Source organism: Papio anubis, chromosome 10 (genome assembly GCF_008728515.1).
Source record: "Papio anubis isolate 15944 chromosome 10, Panubis1.0, whole genome shotgun sequence".
Classification (NCBI taxonomy): Eukaryota; Metazoa; Chordata; class Mammalia; order Primates; family Cercopithecidae; genus Papio; species Papio anubis.
The window spans coordinates 49,061,658-49,084,941 of record NC_044985.1 but is presented as its reverse complement, the minus strand read 5'-3'; the positions used below and the strand labels follow the sequence as shown (position 1 = coordinate 49,084,941).

At 35.3% G+C, this 23,284-nt stretch overlaps 1 protein-coding gene across 3 annotated transcripts in view; it reads right to left on the bottom strand.

Annotated features, from left to right (window-relative positions):
* Positions 1–23,284, bottom strand: part of LOC101002284 (sodium channel protein type 2 subunit alpha) — a 163,380-nt gene that overhangs the window by 49,552 nt on the left and 90,544 nt on the right. For all 3 annotated transcript variants that reach the window (XM_021923690.2, XM_021923691.2, XM_031651314.1), the window contains exons 13-15: positions 22,520–22,652; positions 17,963–18,201; positions 1,139–1,312 (exon numbers count right to left, since the gene is read on the bottom strand). In XM_021923690.2, coding sequence (XP_021779382.2) covers positions 1,139–1,312; positions 17,963–18,201; positions 22,520–22,652 — 546 coding nt within the window. The remainder of the gene's footprint in view (positions 1–1,138; positions 1,313–17,962; positions 18,202–22,519; positions 22,653–23,284) is intronic.

Here is a 23,284-nt window from a genome sequence, read left to right as displayed (position 1 = left end):
CAAAGTGACCCAAAGGAGTAAATACATGCACCAAAGTATTTAATTTATTCCAGAGAAGAATTTATGCAAAAGAGCCTGGCACACTAAGTAAGATTCTAATGATACTATGCTTCCTATTTCCCTTAACTGCATCACATTTTCATGAAGGTTTACTAAATCTTTTTTTAAGTTCTTGCCCATATTACTTGTTTTATCATTTTAAATTTTTGTTCTGTTTTTTGCATCCTTCTAGTTTCAAATTAGATTCATAACTACCTTTGAGGATTAGGGAAGGAAATACAGTTCTAAGGATTACAATTTAAATTTGAACGTTGTAAGCAGCAAGGGAAATTGTAAACAGATTTCATAAAAAAGCCTTCAGCCTAATCACTATTAAGGTAAATCATCAATAGGAACATGTCCTTAGTAACCATGTACAGCCTGTGTTATTTGAAAATAAATCACAAAAGTTAGAACCCACTGAAAGTAATAGTATAATAAAACATATCAAACTTTCACTGGAAATATGTCAAGTGATATTTTATCTCTGAATTTTAAAATCTAATAGTTTTTATAAAAGATCAAAGAAAGATACTTTCTTTAAAATTAACAAAATATAGTACAGTTAACTCTCTCAAAGAGTGGATTTGGTGATTTTCTGATGTGGCAGCAGTCATATGGGGAGCTCTGTTTGCTTATCCTTCTCCCTTGTACACTGTCCCCTGTCTTAACTCTTTCCTCTACAGGGACAAGGTGAGCAATGAACAATTCCATAATTCCTTAGTCTCTGGCAGAAAGGGGAGCTCATCCTAGGTCCCAGGGAAGCTTTGTACACAGTTATGCACACCTCAGATAACTGAGACTTGACTATGGTGTTGTTTAATTGTGATTTGAGTTTATCTGTGACTCCCTTTTTCCTCCTCTCTATTAGTCTTCCATTGAATAACTAAGAAGAGAAGTGTAGACTATTCATTTAAGTGAACTTTATTAAACCTATGATGAAGAAACAACTACTATCTGGTGGTATGGCAATCCAATTTGTTTTAGAAGTGTATTCAAATAATATTATAATGATGGGAAATCTTGCCATTATTACTAGATGAGAATGAAGACTAATTAGTTACAAAGTACATTTTATGAACACTCCCAGTTAATTTACCAGCCGGAATGATCGGAGAACAGACAATCCTTCCACATTTGCCAGACCAAGTTCCATTAAACTAAGGCTCACAATAAAACCATCAAAAATATTCCAGCCTTCTTGAAAATAATAATATGGATCCATGGCAATTATCTTCAGAAACATTTCTGCTGTGAAGATCCCCGTGAATACCTAAATGAGAAGTGTAGTTCATTATATGAGCAAATACTCTTGAAACACGAATAATTATTGAGCAACTTAATTTACTCCCAACAAATATAAATTAAATTCTGATTTTTAAAAATTGGTTTAGGTCCAACAACTTGGTATCCACAAATGCTTTGCATTCAAATCAATAATTGTTCACCATATATAATGTTTATCAAATGATAAAGAGTATATGAATTAAGTCAATAAAATTAATATTATTTTCATATGAAAGGTGCAACTGGCTCATTGTGATCAATTGTTTGGCTCTGTCTCTGATCTTTCTAGCTCTCCAAAAACTTACCAAATGATTACCTGACAGTGCGGGCTTCCATCACCAAGCCCAATGGATAGGTCCCCTCCCCTGGCCCTGCAGATGAGACTGGTGCTAAGGAGATGTCATGTAAGCTGTAATAAACATGCTCATGGCTAGCTCTACAGATAGTAAGAACTCTTACAAAAAAATTTCCTTTTGCTGGCCAAAGGGAAGCAGTATCTTCCTTTCTCCATTTCTATTATCTACAACTATTTCAAACTCTCTCTTCTGCACATAACCTCAGCCATTTTTCCTTATGCCTTCCCATCTGAGAAGCATAGTCTCAGTACTTCAGCTTCTTAGAAGTGATGAAAGTCAGCCAGCCTGAACTTTATGTTTCCCTTTATCTACCAGACTGTTTACATCCATAACTGTGCTTTGCCTTTCTCTTCTTGTTAAAATGAAAGAAGTGCCCCTGTTTTGAGCTAATGTCTCAAATTGTGTTATGTGTTTTCCTTTGGACTTTGCAAGGAATTCATTCTCAGTTAACCAACTTTTCTACTACTGGCTACTTCCTGTTTTTGTTTTGTTTTGTTTTGTTTTTTGTTTTTTTTTTTAATAGAAAGTAACAGACACCGAGTCCTTCTCTCCCTTAAAAATATCGCCACTGTCATCAGAGAAACTCTCCTTGCACTCTATTTCCCCTTCCAGCTGCCACCATCTATCCTTTACTTATGGCCAGATTTCTTTCAAAGATTGCATACTTGTCTACACTCACTAGTTCCAATTCTTCAACTTACTCCACGATCCACCAAATGGCTTTAACAAACTTCACCAACAAAACCGACATCACCAGTAAGTCCAAATGAAAAATTTTAAACAATTATCTTGCTTGCCTGCCCTTTTAGAAGTTTTGGGCATTGTTTTCTGTTCCTTCTTCATTGAAATATTTTCTGTCCTTGGCTCCTGTGATCCACACCTCCCTGGATGCTACTCACCTGATTTTCTTCCTCTAAGAAATCATTCGATATTGGATTTATTCAGAATTCTCTCTGTCTAGACCCCACTTACTTTAATTTTCCTTTTATAATAAGTTACATTTTTATAATAGTTTACATTTCAAAATCTATTTTTCTGTTCAAGCATACCTCCTAATCTCTAGAAACACAAACCCACCTGCCTATTCAATACCTACATTTGAAAGACTGTCTTCCAGTCATCTCAAATTCAACAGATCAAAAATTCACCTTACTGCTTTTTCTCCACAGTTTTGCTTCTCTTCTGATATTTGCTAACTCAGTAAATGGAATCTCTCTCTACGTAGGTGGCCACCTCAGAGACCTGACAGTCTTAGTGACTTTTCCAAACATCTCTTGAATACTTCAAATTGAAACTCACCCATGTGTATATTACTAGACTTTTTTCTTTTTCACTGAGTAGGGCTCCATTGTTTGAGATTTCATGGATATTTAAATAATGTATAGCACTTTTTGTCTCTTTTCCCAGAAATTTTTGCCTACCCCAAGGTCTCAAAGATGTTCTCCCGTGTTTTATTTCAGATGTTTTATTGTTTTAGTTTTTTTATTTTTATTTTTATTTATTATTATTATGATTATTCTTTAAGTTCAAGGGTACGTGTACACAACATGCAGGTTTGTTACATATGTATACATGTGCCATGTTGGTGTGCTGCACCCATTAACTCGTCATTTATATTAGGTAAATTTCCTAATGCTATCCCTCCCCCCTCCCCCCACCCTATGATAGGCCCCAGTATGTGATGTTCCCCACCCTGTGTCCAAGTGTTCTCATTGTTCAGTTCCCACCTATGAGTGAGAACATGCAGTGTTTAGTTTACTGTCCTTCTGATAGTTTGCTTAGAATGATAGTTTCCAGCTTCATATGTGTCCCTACAAAAGACATGAACTCATCCTTTTTTATGTTTGCATAGTATTCCATGGTGTATATGTGCCACATTTTCTTAATCCAGTCTGTCATTGATGGACTTTTGGGTTGGTTCCAAGTCTTTGCTATTGTGAATAGTGCGGCAGTAAACATACACGTGCATGTGTATTTATACCAGCATGATTTATAATCCTTTGTGTATATGCCCAGTAATGGCATGGCTGGGTCAAATGGTATTTCTAGTTCTAGATCCTTGAGGAATTGCCACACTGTTTCCCACAATGGTTGAACTAGTTTACATTCCCACCAACAGTGTAAAAGCGTACCTATTTCTCCACATACTCTCCAGCACCTGTTGTTTCCTAACTTTTAAATGATCGCCATTCTAACTGGTGTGAAATGCTATCTCATTCTGGTTTTGATTTGCATTTCTCTGATGATCAGTGATGATGAGCATTTTTTCATGTGTCTGTTGGCTGCATAAATGTCTTCTTTTGAGAAGTGTCTGTTCATATCCTTTGCCCACTTTTTGATGGGGTTTGATTTTTTCTTGTAAATTTCTTTAAGTTCTTTGTAGATTCTGCATATTTGCCCTTTGTCAGATGGGTAGATTGCAAAACTTTTCTCCCATTCTGTAGGTTGCCTGTTCACTCTGATGGTAGTTTCTTTTGCTGTGCAGAAGCTCTTTAGTTTAATTAGATCCCATTTGTCAATTTTGGCTTTTGTTGCCATTGCTTTTGGTGTTTCAATTATGAAGTCCTTGCCCACACCTATTTCCTGAATGGTATTGCCTAGGTTTCCTTCCAGGTTTTTTATGGTTTTAGGTCTAACATTTAAGTCCTTAATCCATCTTGAATTACTTTTTGTATAAGGTGTAAGGAAGGGATCCAGATTCAGCTTTCTACTTATGGCTAGCCAGTTTTCCCATCACCATTTATTAAATAGGGAATCCTTTCCCCATTTCTTGTTTGTCAAAGATCAGATGGTTGTAGATGTGTGGTATTATTTCCAAGGGTTCTATTCTATTCCATTGGTCTATATCTCTGTTTTGGTACCAGTACCATGCTCTTTTAGTTACTGTAGCCTTGTAGTCTAGTTTGAAGTCAGGTAGCATGATGCCTCCAGCTTTGTTCTTTTGGCTTAGGATTGTCTTGGCAATGTGGGCTCTTTTTTGGTTCCATATGAACTTTAAAGTAGTTTTTTCCAATTCTGTGAAGAAAGTCATTGGTAGTTTGATGGGGATGGCATTGAATCTATAAATTACCTTGGGAAGTATGGCCATTTTCACAATATTGATTATTCCTATCCATGAGCATGGAATGTTCTTCCATTTGTTTGTGTCCTCTTTTATTTTACTGAGCAGTGGTTTGAAGTTCTCCTTCACATCCCTTGTAAATTGGATTCCCAGGTATTTTATTCTCTTTGAAGCAATTGTGAATGGGAGTTTACTCATGATTTGGCTCTCTGTTTGTCTATTATTGGTGTATAGGAATGCTTGTGATTTTTGCACATTGATTTTGTATCCTGCGACTTGGCTAAAGTTCCTTATCAGCTTAAGGAGATTTTGGGCTGAGACGATGGGGTTTTCTAAATATACAATCATGTCATCTGCAAACAGGGACAATTTGACTTCCTCTTTTCCTAATTGAATACTCTTTATTTCTTTCTCCTGCCTGATTGCCCTGGCCAGAATTTCCAACACTACGTTGAATAGGAGTGGTGAGAGAGGGCATCCCTGTCTTGTGCCAGTTTTCAAAGGGAATGCTTCCGGTTTTTGCCCATTCAGTATGATATTGGCTGTGGGTTTGTCATAAATAGTTCTTATTGTTTTGAGATAAGTCCCATCAATCCCTAGTTTATTGAGAATTTTTCACATGAAGGGCTGTTGAATTTTATTGAAGGCCTTTTCTGCATCTATTGAGATAATCATGTAGTTTTTGTCTTTGATTCTATTTATATGCTGGATTACGTTTATTGATTTGCGTATGTTGAACCAGCCTTGCATCCCAGGGATGAAGCCAACTTGATCGTGGTGAATAAGCTTTTTGATGTGCTGCTGGATTCGGTTTGCCAGTATTTTACTGAGGATTTTTGCATCAATGTTCATCAGGGATATTGGTCTAAAGTTCTCTTTTTTTGTTGTGTCTCTGCCAGGCTTTCATATCAAGATGATGTTGGCCTCATTAAATGAATTAGGGAGGATTCCCCCTTTTTTATTGATTGAAATAGTTTCAGAAGCAACGGTATCAGCTGCTCTTTGTAGTTCTGGTAGAATTCGGCTGTGAATGTGTCTGGTCCTGGACTTTTTTTGGTTGGTAGGCTATTAATTATTGCCTCAATTTCAGAGCCTGCTATTGGTCTATTCAGGGAATCAACTTCTTCCTGGTTTAGTCTTGGGAGGGTGTATGTGTCTAGGAGTTTATCCATTTCTTCTCGATTTTCTAGTTTATTTGCATAGAGGTGTTTATAGTATTCTCTGATGGTAGTTTGCATTTCTGTGGGATCAGAGGTGATATCTCCCTTTATCATTTTTTATTGTGCCTATTTGATTCTTCTCTCTTTTCTTTATTAATCTTCCTAGTGGTCTATCAATTTTGTTGATGTTTTCAAAAAACCAGCTCCTGGATTCATCGATTTTTTGAAGAGTTTTTTATGTCTCTATCTTCTTCAGTTCTGCTCTGATCTTAGTTATTTCTTGCCTCCTGCTTGCTTTTGAATGTGTGTTTGCTCTTGCTTCTCTAGTTCTTTTAATTGTGATGTTAGGGTGTCAATTTTAGATCTTTCCTGCTTTCTCTTGTGGGCATTTAGTGCTATAAATTTCCCCCTACACACTGCTTTAAATGTGTCCCAGAGATTCTGGTATATTGTGTCTTTGTTCTCACTGGTTTCAAAGAACATCTTTATTCCTACCTTCATTTTGTTATGCACCCAGTAGTCATTCAGGAGCAGGTTGTTCAGTTTCCATGTAGTTGAGTGGTTTTGATTGAGTTTCTTAATCCTGAGTTCTAGTTTGAGTGCACTGTGGTCTGAGAGACAGTTTGTTATAATTTCTGTTCATTTACATTTGCTGAGGAGTGCTTTACTTCCAACTATGTGGTCAATTTTGGAATAAGTGTGATGTGGTGCTGAGAAGAATGTATATTCTGTTGATTTGGGGTGGAGGGTTCTGTAGATGTCTATTAGGTCTGCTTGGTGCAGAGTAGAGTTCAATTCCTGGATATCCTTGTTAATTTTCTGTCTCATTGATCTGTCTAATGTTGACAGTGGGGTGTTAAAGTCTCCCATTATTATTGTGTGGGTCCCTAAGACTCTTTGTAGGTCTCTAAGGATTTGCTTTATGTATCTGGGTGCTCCTGTATTGGGTGCATATATATTTAGGATAGTTAGCTCTTCTTGTTGAATTGATCCCTTTACCATTATGTAATGGCCTTCTTCATCTCTTTGGATCTTTGTTGGCTGAAGTTCTGTTTTACCAGAGACTAGGATTGCAACCCCTACATTTTTTTTGTTTTCCATTTGCTTGGTAGATCTTCCTCCATCCCTTTATTTTGAGCCTATGTGTGTCTCTGCACGTGAGATGGGTCTTCTGAATATAGCACACTGATGAGTCTTGACTCTTTATCCAATTTGCCAGTCTGTATCTTTTAATTGGAGCATTTAGCCCATTTACATTTAAGGTTAATACTGTTATGTGTGAACTTGATCCTGTCATCATGATGTTAGCTGGTTATTTTGCTCGTTAGTTGATGCAGTTTCTTCCTAGCATTGACGGTCTTTTCATTTTGGCATGTTTTTGCAGTGCCTGGTACTGGTTGTTCCTTTCCATGTTTAGAGCTTCCTTCAGGAGCTCTTGTAGGGCAGGGCTCATGGTCACAAAATCTCCCAGCATTTGCTTGTCTGTGAAGGATTTTATTTCTCCTTCACTTATGAAACAGTTTGGCTGGATATGAAATTCTGGGTTGAAAATTATTTTCTTTAAGAATGTTTAATGTTGGCCCCCACTCTCTTTTGGCTTGTAGAGCTTCTGCCAAGAGATCCACTGTTAGTCTGATGGGCTTCCCTTTGTGGGTAATCTGACCTTTCTCTCTGATGGCCCTTAACATTTTTCCTTCATTTCAGCTTCAGTGAATTTGACAATTATGTGTCCTGGAGTTGCTCTTCTCGAGGAGTATCTTTGTGGCATTCTCTGTATTTCCTGAATTTGAATGTTGGCCTTCCTCTCTAGGTTGGGGAAGTTCTCCTGGATAATATCCTGAAGAGTGTTTTCCAACTTGGTTCCATTCTCCCCGTCACTTTCAGGTACACCAATCAGACATAGATTTGGTCTTTTCACATAGTCCCATATTTCTTGGAGGCTTTGTTCATTTCTTTTTACTCCTTTTTCTCTAAACTTCTCTTCTCACATCATTTCATTCATTTGATCTTCAATCACTGATACCCTTTCTTCCAGTTGATCAAGTCGGCTACTGAAGCTTGTGCATTCGTCACATAGTTCTCATGCCATGGTTTTCAGCTCCTTCAGGTCATTTAAGGACTTCTCTACACTGTTTATTCTAGTTAGCCATTCATCTAATCTTTTTTCAAGGATTTTAGCTTCTTTGCAATGGGTTTGAACATCCTCTTTTAGCTTAGAGAAGTTTGTTATTAGTGATCGTCTGAAGTCTTCTTCTCTCAGCTAATCAAAGTCATTCTCTGTCCAGTTTTGTTCCGTTGCTGGCAAGGAGTTGCTTTCCTTTGGGGGAGAAGAGGCACTCTGATTTTTAGAATTTTCAGCTTTTCTGCTCTGGTTTCTCCCCATCTTTGTGGTTTTATCTACCTTTGGTCTTTGATGATGGTGACATACAGATGGGGTTTTGGTGTGGATGTCCTTTCTGTTTGTTAGTTTTCCTTCTAACAGTTAGGATCCTCAGTGGCAGGTCTGTTGGAGTTTGCTGGGGGTCCACTCCAGACCCTGTTTGCCTTGGTATCACCAGTGGAGGCTGCAGAACAGCAAATATTGCAGAACAGCATATGTTGCTGTCTGATCCTTCCTCTGGAAGCTTCATCTCAGGGTGTCACCCGGCTGTATGAGGTGTCAGTCAGCCCCTACTGGGAAATGTCTCCCAGTTAGGCTACTCAGGGGTCAGGGACCCACTTGAGGAGGCAGTCTGTCCATTCTCAGATCTCAAACTCCATGCTGGGAGAACCACTACTCTCTTCGAAGCTGTCAGACAGGGACACTTAAGTCTGCAGAAGTTTCTGCTGCCTTTTGTTCAGCTATACCCTGCCCCAGAGGTGGAGTCTACAGAGGCAGGCTGGCCTCCTTGAGCTGTGTTGGGCTCCACCCAGTTCGTGCTTCCTGGCCACTTTTTTTACCTACTCAAGCCTCAGCAATGGTGGACGCCCCTCCCCCAGCCTCACTGTAGCCTTGCAGTTTGATCTCCTACTGCTGTGCTAGCAGTGAATGAGGCTTCATGGGCTTGGGACCCTCTGAGCCAGGTGCAGAATATAATCTCCTGGTGTGCCGTTTGCTAAGGCCATTGGAAAAGCGCATTATTAGGGTGGGAGTGTCCTGATTTTCCAGGTACCATCTGTCATGGTTTCCCTTTGCTAAGAAAGGGAATTCCCCAACCCCTTATGCTTCCCAGGTGAGGCAATGCCCCACCCTGCTCTGTGAGCTGCACTCACTGTCCGACAAGCCCCAGTGAGATGAACCTGGTACCTCAGTTGGAAATGCAGAAATCACCCATCTTCTGCATCGCTCATGCTGGGAGTTGCAGACTGGAGCTGTTCCCATTGGCCATCTTGGAACCTCCCAATCTGTTTTAGCTTTTTTGCTTAGTCTACAATCCATATTAATTTTGGCATGTGGCATAAGATTGAACAGGGAGGTTCATTTATTTTCCGTACATTTATTTAAGTGTTCCTGATATTTTGGTGAAAATACTTTCTTTCTTCTATTTCCTTTCCGTAGTGTCTTTGTCAAAAAATCCATTGACATATAGTTTGGATCTATTTATGAACTCAGCATTATGTTCCATTGGTATCTTTCTTTATGCCAAAACTGTAGATTCTTGATTAGTACAGCTTTATAACAAGCCTTGAAGTCTGGTATGTTAATGTTTTCATTATTCTTTTATCAGTATTATTTGGCAATTTTAAGCACTGTGTATATGCATAGAAAGTCAGTTCAGCAATTTCTACAAAGAAAATCTGTGACATTTTTACTGGGATTGGGTTGAATTGACAGATACATTTGGGAAGAATTAATTTCTTAATGATATTGAATCTTCTATTGCATGAACATGGCATATATATTTCCATTTGTTTAAATCTTCTGCAGTTATTCTCAGCCATGTTTCAATGTTTTTAGTGTAGGTGTCTTGAAATCATTTGTTAAATTTATTACTATATTGTTTGTGTTTTTTGCTATTATGGCAAATAAAATATTTAAAATCATTGTTTATTTCTAATCACTGTTGCAAAGATTTGTTAGGATTGTCTACAATATGATCATGTTGATGAAATAGACACTTCTACCACATTTCAATATTTATACATTTTATTTGTGTTTTTTTCCCCTTTACTTCAGTTGGTAAAACTTCCAATGCAAGATTGAATAAAAGTGGTAAAAATCGACACATTTGTCTATTTTCATGGGAAAGCACTCCATTTTTCTAAGCGGCAAGAATTCACTGCTTACACATCTCACTGATAAGTAAAATATTAGTTGTAGAGTTTTCCTTCCTTCCTTCCTTCCTTCCTTCCTTCCTTCCTTCCTTCCTTCCTTCCTTCCTTCCTTTCTTTCCTTCTTTCTTTCTTTCCTTTTTGTTTCGTTTTGTTTTGTTTTGTTTTGACAGAGTTTCACTCTTGTTGCCGAGGCTGGAGTGTGGAGTGCAGTGGCTTGATCTCAGCTCACTGCAACCTCTGCCTTCCGAGTTCAAGCAATTCTCCTGTCTCAGCCTCCCTGGTAGCTGGGATTACAGGCGCCTGCCACCACGCCCAGCTAATTTTTTGTATTTTTAGTACAGATGGGGTTTCACTATGTTGGCCAGGTTGGTCTTGAACTCCTGACCTCAGGTGATCCACTGCCTCAGCCTCACAAAGTGCTGGGATTACAGGCGTGAGCCTCCACACCTGACTAGATGTAGGGTTTTCTTAAACATCCTTAACAACTTGAGAAAGTTACTTTCTATTCCTAGTTTACTGAGAGTTTTTCTCATGAATGGCTGGTGAGTTTTGTCAGATCCTTTTCTGCATCTATTGAGGTGATCTTAGGCTTTCCTTTATTCTTTTAGAGGTAATATGGCCAATTAATTGATCACTTTTCAGATGTTAAATGAATCTTACTTTTCTGAGATAATCTCCACGTTTAAAAAGTTAAGTATTTATTACTTTTTTCTCTATTGCTCGATTTTATTGATCATATTTTGCTAATGATTTTTTGCTTCTGTGTTCATGAGGGATACTTTCTTGTAATTTTTTATATAGAATTAATATTGTAACACTTTATATAAAATGTTCTGGCCAGGTATGGTTGCTCCTGCCTGTAATCCCAGCACGTTGGGAGGCCAAAACGGGCAGATCATGAGGTCAGGAGATTGAGACCATCCTGGCTAACACGGTGAAACCCCGTCTGCACTAAAAATGCAAAAAAAAAAAAAAAAATTCGTCAGACGTGGTGGCTGGTGTCTGTAGTTCCAGCGAGTCGGGAGTCTGAAGCAGGAGAATGGCGTGAACCCGGGAGGTGGACCTTCAGTGAACCAAGATCGCACCACTGCACTCCAGGCTGGGCGACAGAGCGAGACTGCATCTCAAAAAATTCTAATCTTTTCACATATTTCACACTTAACTATGTTATAAATCCCCACTTTAAACAATCAGTTGTCTTTTTAAAAAATTTACCACAGCAACAGAAAACCAAATACTGCATGTTCTCACTTATAGGTGGGAACTAAACATTGAGTTCATAGGAACACAAAGAAGGGGACAACAGACACTGGAGGGTGGAGGGTAGGAGGAGGATGAGGATCAAAGAACTACCTACAGCATACTATGCTTATTACCTGGATGATGAAATAATTTGTATACCAAACCCCTGTGATTTACAATTTATTTATGTAACAAACCTGTATATATACCCCTGAACCTCAAATAAATGTGAAAAAAAATTAAGGACAAAAAAGATAGTCTTTCGTATTTACCCACATTTATTCATATCTAGTGACCATCATTCCTAGAACCAAATTTCAATCTGCTATTTTTCCCATTCGGCCTAAAGAACTTCCATTAACATTTCTTGTAGTGTAGTTCTGGTGGTAACAGCTTTTTTAGGTTTTTGTTTATCTTAAAATTCTTTACTTCATTTTAATTTCTGGCAGATAGTTTCACTTTCTGTAGAATAATGGGCTTTTATTTCTTTATTTTATCTGGCCACCTTCTTCTGGCCTGAATTATTTCTGGTAAGACGTTAGTCTCATGTATATAGTAAATAATTTTCTTCTTGTTGTTTCCAGAGCTTTTTGTTATTGCTGTTGTTTTCAGCAGCATGACTAAGATATGCTTAAGTATGAACTTACTTTATATTTATCCTGTTGATGTTCACTAACATTTTATAAGGTAACATTAGGGTCTGTAAGTTAATATTTTTCACCAACTTTGGGAAATTTTTGGCCATTGTTTCTTCAAATATTTGCTCTGTTTCATTCTGTCTATTTTTTCCTTCTGATTCTGCCATTATATAAATATTTAGACTACTTGATATTATCCCATATTATAGTCAGACTCAGTTCATTTTTCCTTTCAATTCTCTAGTGTTCAATTGGATAATTTCTATTAATGTGCTTCGAGTTAACAGCTATTTTGTCTGACATCTGCAATTTTCTTTTAAACACATCCAGTGAATTTTTTATATTAGAATATGTACTTTTCAATTATAAAATGTCTAAATGATTCTTTTTATAGTTTTCATTTTTTTCTGCTCATGTTCTCTGTTTATTCCTTATGACCACATTTTTCCTTTAAATTGCTCAACATATTTATAATAGCGCCTCCAAAGTCCTTTTGTGTTTATTCTAACAATTCGTTCATGTCCAGATCTATTTCTACATACTGCTTTAATCTATTAACTATGAGTCACATTTTCCTATTTCTTTGCATATCATATAATTTTTATGTGACATGAATATGTTTAATATTGGGAATACTTCAATCCTGGAAATCTATTCTCTAGAAGTTAATACAGCATTATGAAAGGTGATATATACAAGAACATTTACTGCAACATGGGGGTAAAGTATCTGGAATCAACTTGAACATCCATCAATAGGTGATTGGAAGAAAAAAATAATGAAACATGCCTACTATGAAATATTAGTATGCAATTCAGAGGCTTGTAATATATTCACAGACTTGTACAATCATCACCATTATTGAATTTTAGAACATTTTCATCACCTTAAAAAGCTACATACCCATTAGTTAGTTGTTGCTCCCATTTACCCTAATCCCTGCTGCCTGGCAACCACTCATCTGCTTTCTGTCTCTATGGATTTGCCTATTTTGAACATTTCATATAAATGTAGCAATATGATATGTAACCTTTTGTGATTGGCTTTGTTCACTTAATATAATGTTTTCAAGGTTTATTCATGTTGTAGATTGTAGCAATACTTCATTCCTTTTTATGGATGAATAACATTTTATTGGATGGATATTGTTTATTCATTCATCAGGTGATAGACATTTTGAATTGTTTTTAATTTTTAGTATTATGAATAATATTCTATAAGCATTCATGTGGAAATACATTTTAATTCTCTTAGATATATATCCAAAGAAATTAGTAAAATTGCCAGGTCATATGGTAACTCTAACCTAAACTTTTTGGGGAACAGCTAAATTATTTTCCAAAGTGACTGCATCATTTTATATTCTCAAAATAAAGAATAAGCATTCCAATTTTTCCACGTCCTTGCCAAAAAATGGTATTGGGTTTCTTTCTGATTATAGCCATCTTAGTAAGTGTGAAGTCGTGTCTCATTTTAGTTTTGATTTGCCTTTCTCCTAAAATTAGCCAGTTATGCTGACCATCTTTTATGTGCTTATTGGCCTTTTGTCTATCTTCTTTGTTAATATGTCATTTTTAGTGAGTTATCTATTTTGTTTGTTGTGGAGTTATAAGAATCCTTTATATATATTAGATACAAATCATGATCAGATATCTGGGTTGCAAATGTCCTCTTCCATTCTATAAGTTGTCCTTTTACTTGATGATATTGTTTGCAGTATGAAAGTTGCTAATTTTGATAAAGTCTAATGAACGTTTTTTTTTTTCTTATTGTTATTGTTTATGCTTTTGGTGTCATATCTAAGAAATCATTGCTTAATAATAGGTCATGAAGATTTACTTCTAAATTTTCTTCTAACAGTTCATAGTTTTAGCTCTACATTTAGGCCTATGACCTATCTTAATTTTTAAATATGTTATTAAGTAAGGGTTCAATTCCATTCTTTCATATGTTGATATTCACTTGTCCAAGCACCATTTGTTGAAAAGGCTTCTTACCTTAATAAAATTGTCTAGTAGTCTTGTTGAAAATGAATTTAACATAAATGTAGTGATTTACTGTTGGAATTTCAATTTGATTCCATTGATGTATATAGCTATCCTTATGCCAGTACCAAACTATCTTGCTTACTTTTGCTTTGTAATAAGTTTTAAAATTTGGAAGTTTGTGTTCTCCAACTTTGTTTTTTTTCTAGTTAAGATTGTGTGGCACATGGTCTCTAGCATTTTCATATAAAATTTATAGTCAATTTGTCACTTTCTGCAAAATAGGTAGCTGGGATTTTGATATGGATTGCATTACATTTGTAGATTAATTTGGTGAGTATTGCAATCTTAACGATATTTTCTTCTAATCTATGAATATAAATGTATTTTCATTTAGTTAGTACTTCTTTAATTTCTTTCAACAATGTTTTATAGCGTTCAGTGTACAAGTTTCACACTTACTTTGTTAAATTTATTCCTAAGTATTTTATTCTTTTTGATGTTATTATAAATAGAATTTTCCTAATTTTATTTTCTGATTGTTCATTAGTAGTGTTTAGAAATATAATTGAGTTTTGTATATTGATCTTGTATTCTGCAATCTTATTTGTTCTAACAGTTGTGTGTGTGTGTGTGTGTGTATTTTATAGGATTTTCTAAATACAAGATTATGTATTCGTTAACAGAATTTACTTCTTGTGTTCTAATCTAGATACCATTAATATCTTTTTCTTGTCTTATTTCCCTGGTTAGATCTTTCAGTACAGTGTTGAAAAGAAGTAGCAAGAGCAAGCATCTTTGCCTTCTTCTTGACCTGAAGGTAAAAGCATCTAAAGTAACTATTAAGAATGATGATAGGTGTGGGGTCTTTTGAGGTGGTGTTTATCAGGCTGAAGTTCTTTTCTATTTGAACTTTACTGAGTGTTTTTATCATGAAACACTTTGGCTTTTTCCATGTGATCACAGCATCTATAGAGATGATTGTATAGTTTTAAAAATTAATATGATATATTACATTAATTTTTTATGTTGGTCCAGCCTTGCATCACTGGGATAAGTTTCACTTATTCCGAGTACATAATCCAAAAATCTAAATATGTTGTGTGATTTGGCTTCTAGTATTTTGTTGAGGATTGTTGTGCTTATGCTAATATGGGATATGGCTGGTCTATATTTGTGTCTGTGTTCTTTTCTCATAATATTTTTGTCTGGCATTAATATCAGGGTAATTCTAGCTTCCTAAAGTGCATTGAGAAGTATTCCCTTCTCTTCTGTTTGTTGGAATAGTTTGTTAAGGATTGATGTAACACTCCATTGAACATTTGGCAAAATTCACCAGTGAAAACTATCTGGACTCAGGCTTTTTTTGGCGGGAAGTTTTTTTTTTTTTTTTTAATTGCAAATTCAATTTTTACTTATTATAGGTATATTGACATAGTCTACTACTTCTTGAGTCAGTTTTGGGAGTTTGTTACTTCCTAGGAATTTTTCAATTGTTATCTAGTTTGCTGGTGTTTAATTTTATTCTATTCCTTATGCCCCTTTTTTATTTCTAAAAGATCCATGGTGATATCCTCTCTTCATTCCTACTTCTAATAATTTGTGTCTTTCCTCTTTTTTTCTTGGTTGGCCTAGCTAAAGATTTGTCAATTCTGTTGATTTTTTCAAAGAAATAACTTTTGGGTTTATTGATTTTTATCTGTTATTTTTCTCTTGTTTGTTATTTGCCTTTTCTGATAACTTCAGGTTTAATTTGCTATTCTTTATCTAGTTTCTTAAAGAGGAGCTTAAATTAGCAATTTGGGAAATCTTCTATTTTACCATAGACATTTACAGTATAAATTTGTCTTTAAATATTGTTTTAGCTGCCCTCATTCATTTCAGTTTGGTTTGTTTTGATTTTCAGTCATCCTTAAAGTATTTTCTAATTTCTCTTATGATATCTTCTTGACTCATTGGTTATTTAAGAGTAAGTTGTTTAATTTCCAAATATTTGTGATTCTCCACATTGACTTGTTATTGATTTCTAATTTCATTTTATTTTTTATCAGAAAAATACTTTGTATTATTTTAATTTTTTAAGTTTATTGAGGTGTGTTTTATGACCTAACCTATAACTTATCCTAGGGAATGTCCCATAGGCATTTGAGAAGAATGTGTATCCTGCCCATGGATTTTCTACTATTCCATAATTCACCTCAGATACAGATCCTACATTCCTTAACACATAAGACCAGCCCCAGCTTGAATTGTCTATTTATTGGTTATTTCTTTCTAGAATCGATCCTCCTTCTGGTAATGGTATCCTAATTTTTGTTTTCATGGTTTAACTCATTTATTCTGCCTCCAGTGATAAGATATGATTCTGATTTAGGCAAATATGGCATTAAAACCAAGAGTTAGGGTAACTGATTGATTTAGAAATGGCCATATAACTCCAACCAGGTCAATGATATTCAATTTGTGGGCCTTAATTAAAGCTACTAATTAGGAAGCACAAACTTTCTGTACCTGGAGCTACATTAGTAGAATAAAAGTTGATAGAATGTTGGCAATAGTAAGAAAATACCCAGCCAGAGAGGAAGGTCACATATTGAGAAGAAGAGAGACGAGAAGCTGATTCCCAGTGATGCTGGCTGAGAACCTGAATCTAGCCAGGTTAGGACCTAGAACTAGTTCCAAGTGGGCTTCAGTAATGTGAGGTAATGAATTCCCTTTATTTTTGCTTAAGCTCACTCAACTTGGATTATAAAATATTACCTCCAAAGGCTTTCTTGTTTCAATTGCCACCCCACTATCCCGCTTTTTTTTTTTTAGAAATAATGTTGAAGAGATTCTTACATAGCTCTGAATTTGAACTAGGTAATATTAATGTCCTGTCCTACTCTAAGCTTCTGTGATCTTTGCCCATAGCTTACGATAGTCTCTGAAATAGCTTTCAGAGTCTGATACAGCATTCAGACCTTCCATTTCTCTGTTAATTTCTCATGGATACAGTTTCCCAACTGCAAAATACAGACAATTTATAGTAAATATCTTAAGATGATTTTTTGGGAATCTAGAGAGAGAGATTTAATGTAAACCATTTAGTCCAGTATCTGATACAAAATAAGTGGCCAACATATGCCAACTTTATCATTTAATTCAGGTAAGTCCTACCTGAAATATAATTCAAAAATGTAGTGGTTACTTCAGCGCCTAAAAATATTGTATGTTATACTTTAGGCCATATTATTTACAATCTCTATATAACCTGCTTATATGTTCATTTATCAAGTTGGGAACTTAATAAGCATTTTATACTTGTATAAATATACTTTTTTGCGTGATTTTCTTCATTTTGTCTCTCTGTATAAGACCACTCTAATATCTATCACTATACTATACTACATTATGATATCAATACGTATCCAGTGAATGCTAATATATATTTTAACAGAATTATATAAATAATTTCTAAATTTAATATTGCTAAGACTGTAGAAGAAACAAAAACAAAAAATAATAATCCCTCATATGATGTTTCCTCCCACATAGTCCATCTTCAAGTACCTACAAATGATATTTCAAAATTATCTGACTTGGGCATATTTTATAATTTGTTTAGTAAATGCAGACATGTCCTAAAGAACCTATTCTAAATATCTTAAAAATACGTCAGAATTTTGTTATAGATCAATGTCCTTGGAAGACAATTCAGAATCATCTTCTAATAAATAAGCAATTTAAATTCAATTCTAAATCAAATTATACATAAATTCTTTGACTCTGTTGCACTATGGTAGCAATATATTTTTGTTATTTAAAAAGGATGCTAAACATTTGATGTCAAGGTATACATGGCCAATTAGTTGATATTCAATTTGAGAGCAATATGTAAAATTCACTAAGGCAATTATAAAATCTTTCAATGGGAAGAGAAACTCTCAGTGAGGCTTACCAGGTTTCCAACAGACAGTACACTGCTGAACTGCTCCGTCATGGGATAGTGCTCCATAGCCATGAAGAGTGTATTTAAGACAATGCAGATGGTGATGGCCAGGTCAACAAATGGGTCCATTACAACCAGGTTGACAAGGTGTTTCACCTTTAACCATGGTTTACAACAGTCCCAAATCAAACACATATTAGCAAATTTATACCAGCATGGTGGGCATTTCTGTCTGGATTCTTCAAGTTCTGGAAGAAAAAAAGTTAGAATCCTCATGAAAACTGCTTACTTTCTGTTAAGCAGTCTTTGGTTTAAATTAAAGCAATTTTAAAAATCTAAAGTTGTTAAAAGATATGATGGATTAATCTGCTGGAGGAACAGGGAAAATTTTACAGTGGGTTTGCTGTCACAGAAAGGATCAGGACAGAAAGGCTAGTAAGCTTTCCAAATGTATCCTGGCTAAACATAGCTTCCAAGATTCTATCAGAAAAACTAAATTGTCTGATACTTATCTTCAAGGCTGCTAGAAACTAGTGGTTAGAACTTGCACTGAGTACACTTAAAGCTCACCCATATTCCAGATAGAGCAAGAAGTATATATGTTATCATAGATATCTCAGGAGATGTGCTAAGGACCTTAATCAGTCACACTGAATGCCAGTTTCTTGGATTAGATATGTTTTAGTGATCTTCTAATTAGATAATTTTGTCAGTGTCACCAATCTTAGTTTAAAAGTCTCAAATTTTATTAGATTATAGGCTTGCATGTTAGACATAACAAAGTTCCATCTCTCTACATTTCTCATTTAAGTAGAGGGCATAAAAGAAGAGAAAATACTCCAGCCTAAGGAATTGGAGTCCTCACTGTTATTACAAATCAACATTTCACAAAGTGGAACTCATTTATTATTGGAAAAATACAAAAGGTTTAACTGAAATATACATATAATTCATACATTTTCATGGTATACATTTATTTTAATGTATTGAAATATATAACTCTCAATCAAACCTATGACATAAAATTTTATATTAAAATGCATTTATCCAAGGAAAATGTACAATGCTGTCAAGAAGAATTTCAACCAAATATTGGGAGAGAAGACAGAAATGCACAGACCTTTAAGGTGATACCCAAAGTACTGAAATTTGGTAAATATTGGCAAAGAAATTTGGGGAATTAGGAAGTGAAAAATTGTCTGCCATCTTCCTTTGGCAAGATAATCTCTTCATCAACTTATGAGTGGAAAAATACGCAGAATTTGTTGTTTTCTGTCAATATCATTGCTGTACACCCTATTACCTGTACTGCCAAAATGTGGCCACCACCTCTTAGCACTGAAATAGAGGGAAGGTTTCTTCTTTTTAAATCCATGGCATAGTTGACTTTAGTCAATCACTTTAATACTATTGTGGCAACTGGTACATCTGTCCACATTCGGCACAGTTTACTATGAACTAAACCTTGTAAGGGTGTGACCAGCCTATGAAAGGACAATCACAACAACAGATAATAATTTTTCTTCTACTAATCAACATTTGCCATAAATCAATTCTATAATTCTATTTTCCAAAGTAAATTAATTTATTGCTCATTGTTTTTAAAATTTCCAGTAAAAGTAGATTTGTCAGTTGTCTCTTTGGATATTGAAATTCTTCAAGTGCACAGTTTGTTTCCATTTACCTTAGTACATAACTTTGTAAACAATAAATAATATTTGATTTATAATTCAAGAAAAAATATAGTTATTATGCACTATTTTGTAAATACTTCTGAACTCCCAAATAACCTTATATTTACATTGAAGGTTAAAAGGAGATATTATTATTTACAGTAAATAACAAAGAGAAATTACAAAATTTAATTTTGTCTGTATACTGTCATAATATGACTTTTTCTTTCCATGCCAACTGTCAAATAGCAAATAAAGAGAAGCAAACAGGAACTGGATAGAAAAAAAATAAACTGGAGAAAAGTTTAAAAAATGAAATTCAGCAGGTGTGACTCATCTTGACAGTAGGAATAACCGGAGCAAAGTTGTTTAAGTTCTAAAATAAAATCATTCAATTATTCATTCCAAAAAAGAGGCGGGGTGGCGAATCTCACACTTTAAAACAAAGCAAAGCATTCAGGAGAGAACTGCAGCCACATCTCCATTATTCCTGCATGGGTTATCCACACTTAGAATCACTTACAATAAGTCTGTGTCTTTTGCTGGCTCACCTTGATTCTTTAGGTGCTTCTAACTCACCCTCCCACCATCCTTCACAGAGGTGTGACCAGAAAACATTTCTATGTGATTTTGCACTTTTAAAAATTTGAAAGGCAAATCGTTCATTTTTGCTTATTCATTACTGCTTCACTAAGCATGAGGCTATCCATTACCCTGGACAACAGAGACGTGGCTGTAGTTAAAAAGAAGGAAAACAAAAATTGCCAACTGGATCAACAAGCCTGGTTCATAAACAATGATCAGACATAGAAGAAAGGATCCCCAAGGAAAGAGATTATGTCAACCAAGAAAACTTTGCACCATTATCAGAAACCAAAAAAAAAAAAAAAAAAAAAAAAGGACTATCTTAAGTCACCTTGAGTATGCATGTACATGATATTGCTAACAACCAACCTTGACCAATGTCACACTCAACGTGTCTACATACAATTGAATAAAGAAAAGTCAGTTTTCATTGTAGATAACTGATAAAAGCAGAATAAAAACTTGGCCATCATTTCTCACAAATATACAAAGTCAAAAGCTCTGCAGATAATAAAACGAAAACACTCTCAGTCTTCAGCTTCCTAGGTTGCACTTATTCCTAGAATATCCTTTCCATCCTAAGCAACTCCATGTCACATAGTTTCATGGAGAGATGTGTGGGTGCATTTATTTTGAACTCCAAATCTTAACTAGTTGGCAAGTCCAATCTTGTGGATATTTGAGGTTTTGTAAGTAATGCCTTATTTAGCTCAAACTTAATGCTATGAGAAGTGCAAAGCATGACTGTTGATTGAGACTTACCCTGTCTCCTTCTCTACTTCCTGCTTTAGGGAGCAGACATGCTGCTGACATCGGTAGCAGAACCACTGGCAGCTTCCTTTCAGTGGTTTTGCTATGGCAAGGAGCGGAAGGCCAGACAATCTTCAAAAGATTTACCTGGAGGGATAGGGAGGAGCAAGCTACTGGCAGCTGGGGGGAAGAGGGAGTGCAGGCTAACGCAGGCGAGGTTGGGGAAGAACGTACTAGAGTTTAATATTCCATTGAAATCAGTGAAAAGGTTTTTGATACTGCATTAGGACATTATGAAAATTGGGTCTTGTAATACTGACTTGTCTGTGATGTACACAGTCATCTACACTGTGAGTTTTTTCTAGCTGTGACTTTTCGTATTGGTATTAATAATATTATGGGATCTTTGCATACAGACTGGAAAAGAATTATTCCAGGAGTCTATCCAATCTCAAGAGAAAATCTAATTATTAATAAGAAAGGGATGTGTATGCTTGCTCTCTTTTGCTTTCATTCACCTTTTCTCTTCTCCTTTGACACATCTACACACACACACACACACACACACTCTCACACACATCCCTGGGAAGGGATACAAGGGAGAAGGTTTGTGAAGAGATAGGGAGAGGAGAGAATAGGAGGGCAAGGAAGGGGGATAGAATACATTTTACATGAAAATGTTTTCCAAGTAGTTGAAGTTGATAGTTGTTTGAATTCTCTTACAGTATGGAAAGGCAAAAACATGTGAATTAACAAAAATAACAACAAAACAACTAATAATGATAATATTTATTAACTGTTTTCTGCATGCCAAATACGTCAGTGTTTTATCTAAGAAGGCTTATTTAATTCATTCAACAACCTTATGCCTAAACATCATCATCCACACTTTACTGATGAGGAGACTGAAATTCAAAGTCACAAATTAACACATTTAACATATGGCAGAGCCAGAAATTGATCACAGATTAAGTTGTCCCCAAAGTCTTTATTTTGGCATTCTGAGATCCAGAGTGCTAAACATTATGTTAACTATTCAGATAAAATCTGCAACTAAAGAGAAAGCTGATATATTGTAAGAATCTAGTCAGAGAAAGGCAAAAGTAGGACTATGAAATTTTAAACACTTTGCTTCAAGGAAGTTAATATTAAACCCTAATTCACATTTTTAATTTATATTTCTGGTTAAGTCATAGGATTCTATAACTGTGTCTCAAGCAGTTAATACAATCCAAATGGCTTAGCATCATCATAAGGATAAGCATTTATCATTACTCTTTTCAATGACATGCACACAAGTTTCAGTGTTTAGAATTTAATATATGAAAGTGGTGTTCAAAATATACCTTAAATTTGCAGCAACTTTCTGGAGGCTAAATATAAAAAATCTATGGAAGATAATAGAATCCATGAGTTGTGCACAGATTTTACTTTTACTTAGTAAAATGTATAATGATGATACAATATCAAGTCAGGAAGTATTTTATTGAAATTTGTGAAGTGTTTTTTTATCATTACCAAAGCACCAAGTAACTATGATGCAGGACTTTTGACATACCTTCCATGGTGTTAGTCAAAATGCTGGCTATACTCATTGCTCTTTGCCTTGATGTAGGATCTTCCAGTAAATCCATGGAAACATGATAAGAACTGGACCGTCTCTTTCTTATTTCTGTTTCAGTAGTCGTGCCCTAAAAATAGAATTTCAGACGAAATAACCACTATTTTTGAAAGCAGCAAAGCCCAAAGCATTCCTATAATGGGTATTGTTTAACTAAATATACACTATGCTTTCTCAGATGTAAAAAGCTCACTAAGATATTGTTGGAATTATAATTATTGGAGGGTATTTGAAAGTCCACCAGATTTTCAGCTTTTAGGAAGGCTTGGGTTTGTCAAGATGGGCTTTCCTATTCCTGCATCCCAGGGATTTGGGCTGGAGGTACCAGATCTACTACTGGACAGATAGCCTTTTAGCATTGCAGCCAGTCCTACTGAGGACTTCAAACCGAAAATATTGTTTCTTAATTTTCACTCAGGTTGAGTTTTTAGATCTTTATAGACATATATTCAGGTAGTTTAATATATGAAGAAAAAGGTTTGAAAGTTTCCTTAACATGCATCAGTACTAGTTCCCCGAAAATGTGAATTCCAGCTTTCAAATGCCTTCATTCATTAGAGACAGGTAACATTTCCCAACATTCCTCATTACAAAACTAAATTTTAGAACTAATCTATAACTCTGCCCTATATTAAAAAAACAACTTAATCCACAAAACAATCCACCCTTGGCACTGAGACTCTAATTTAAGGAGGTAATACC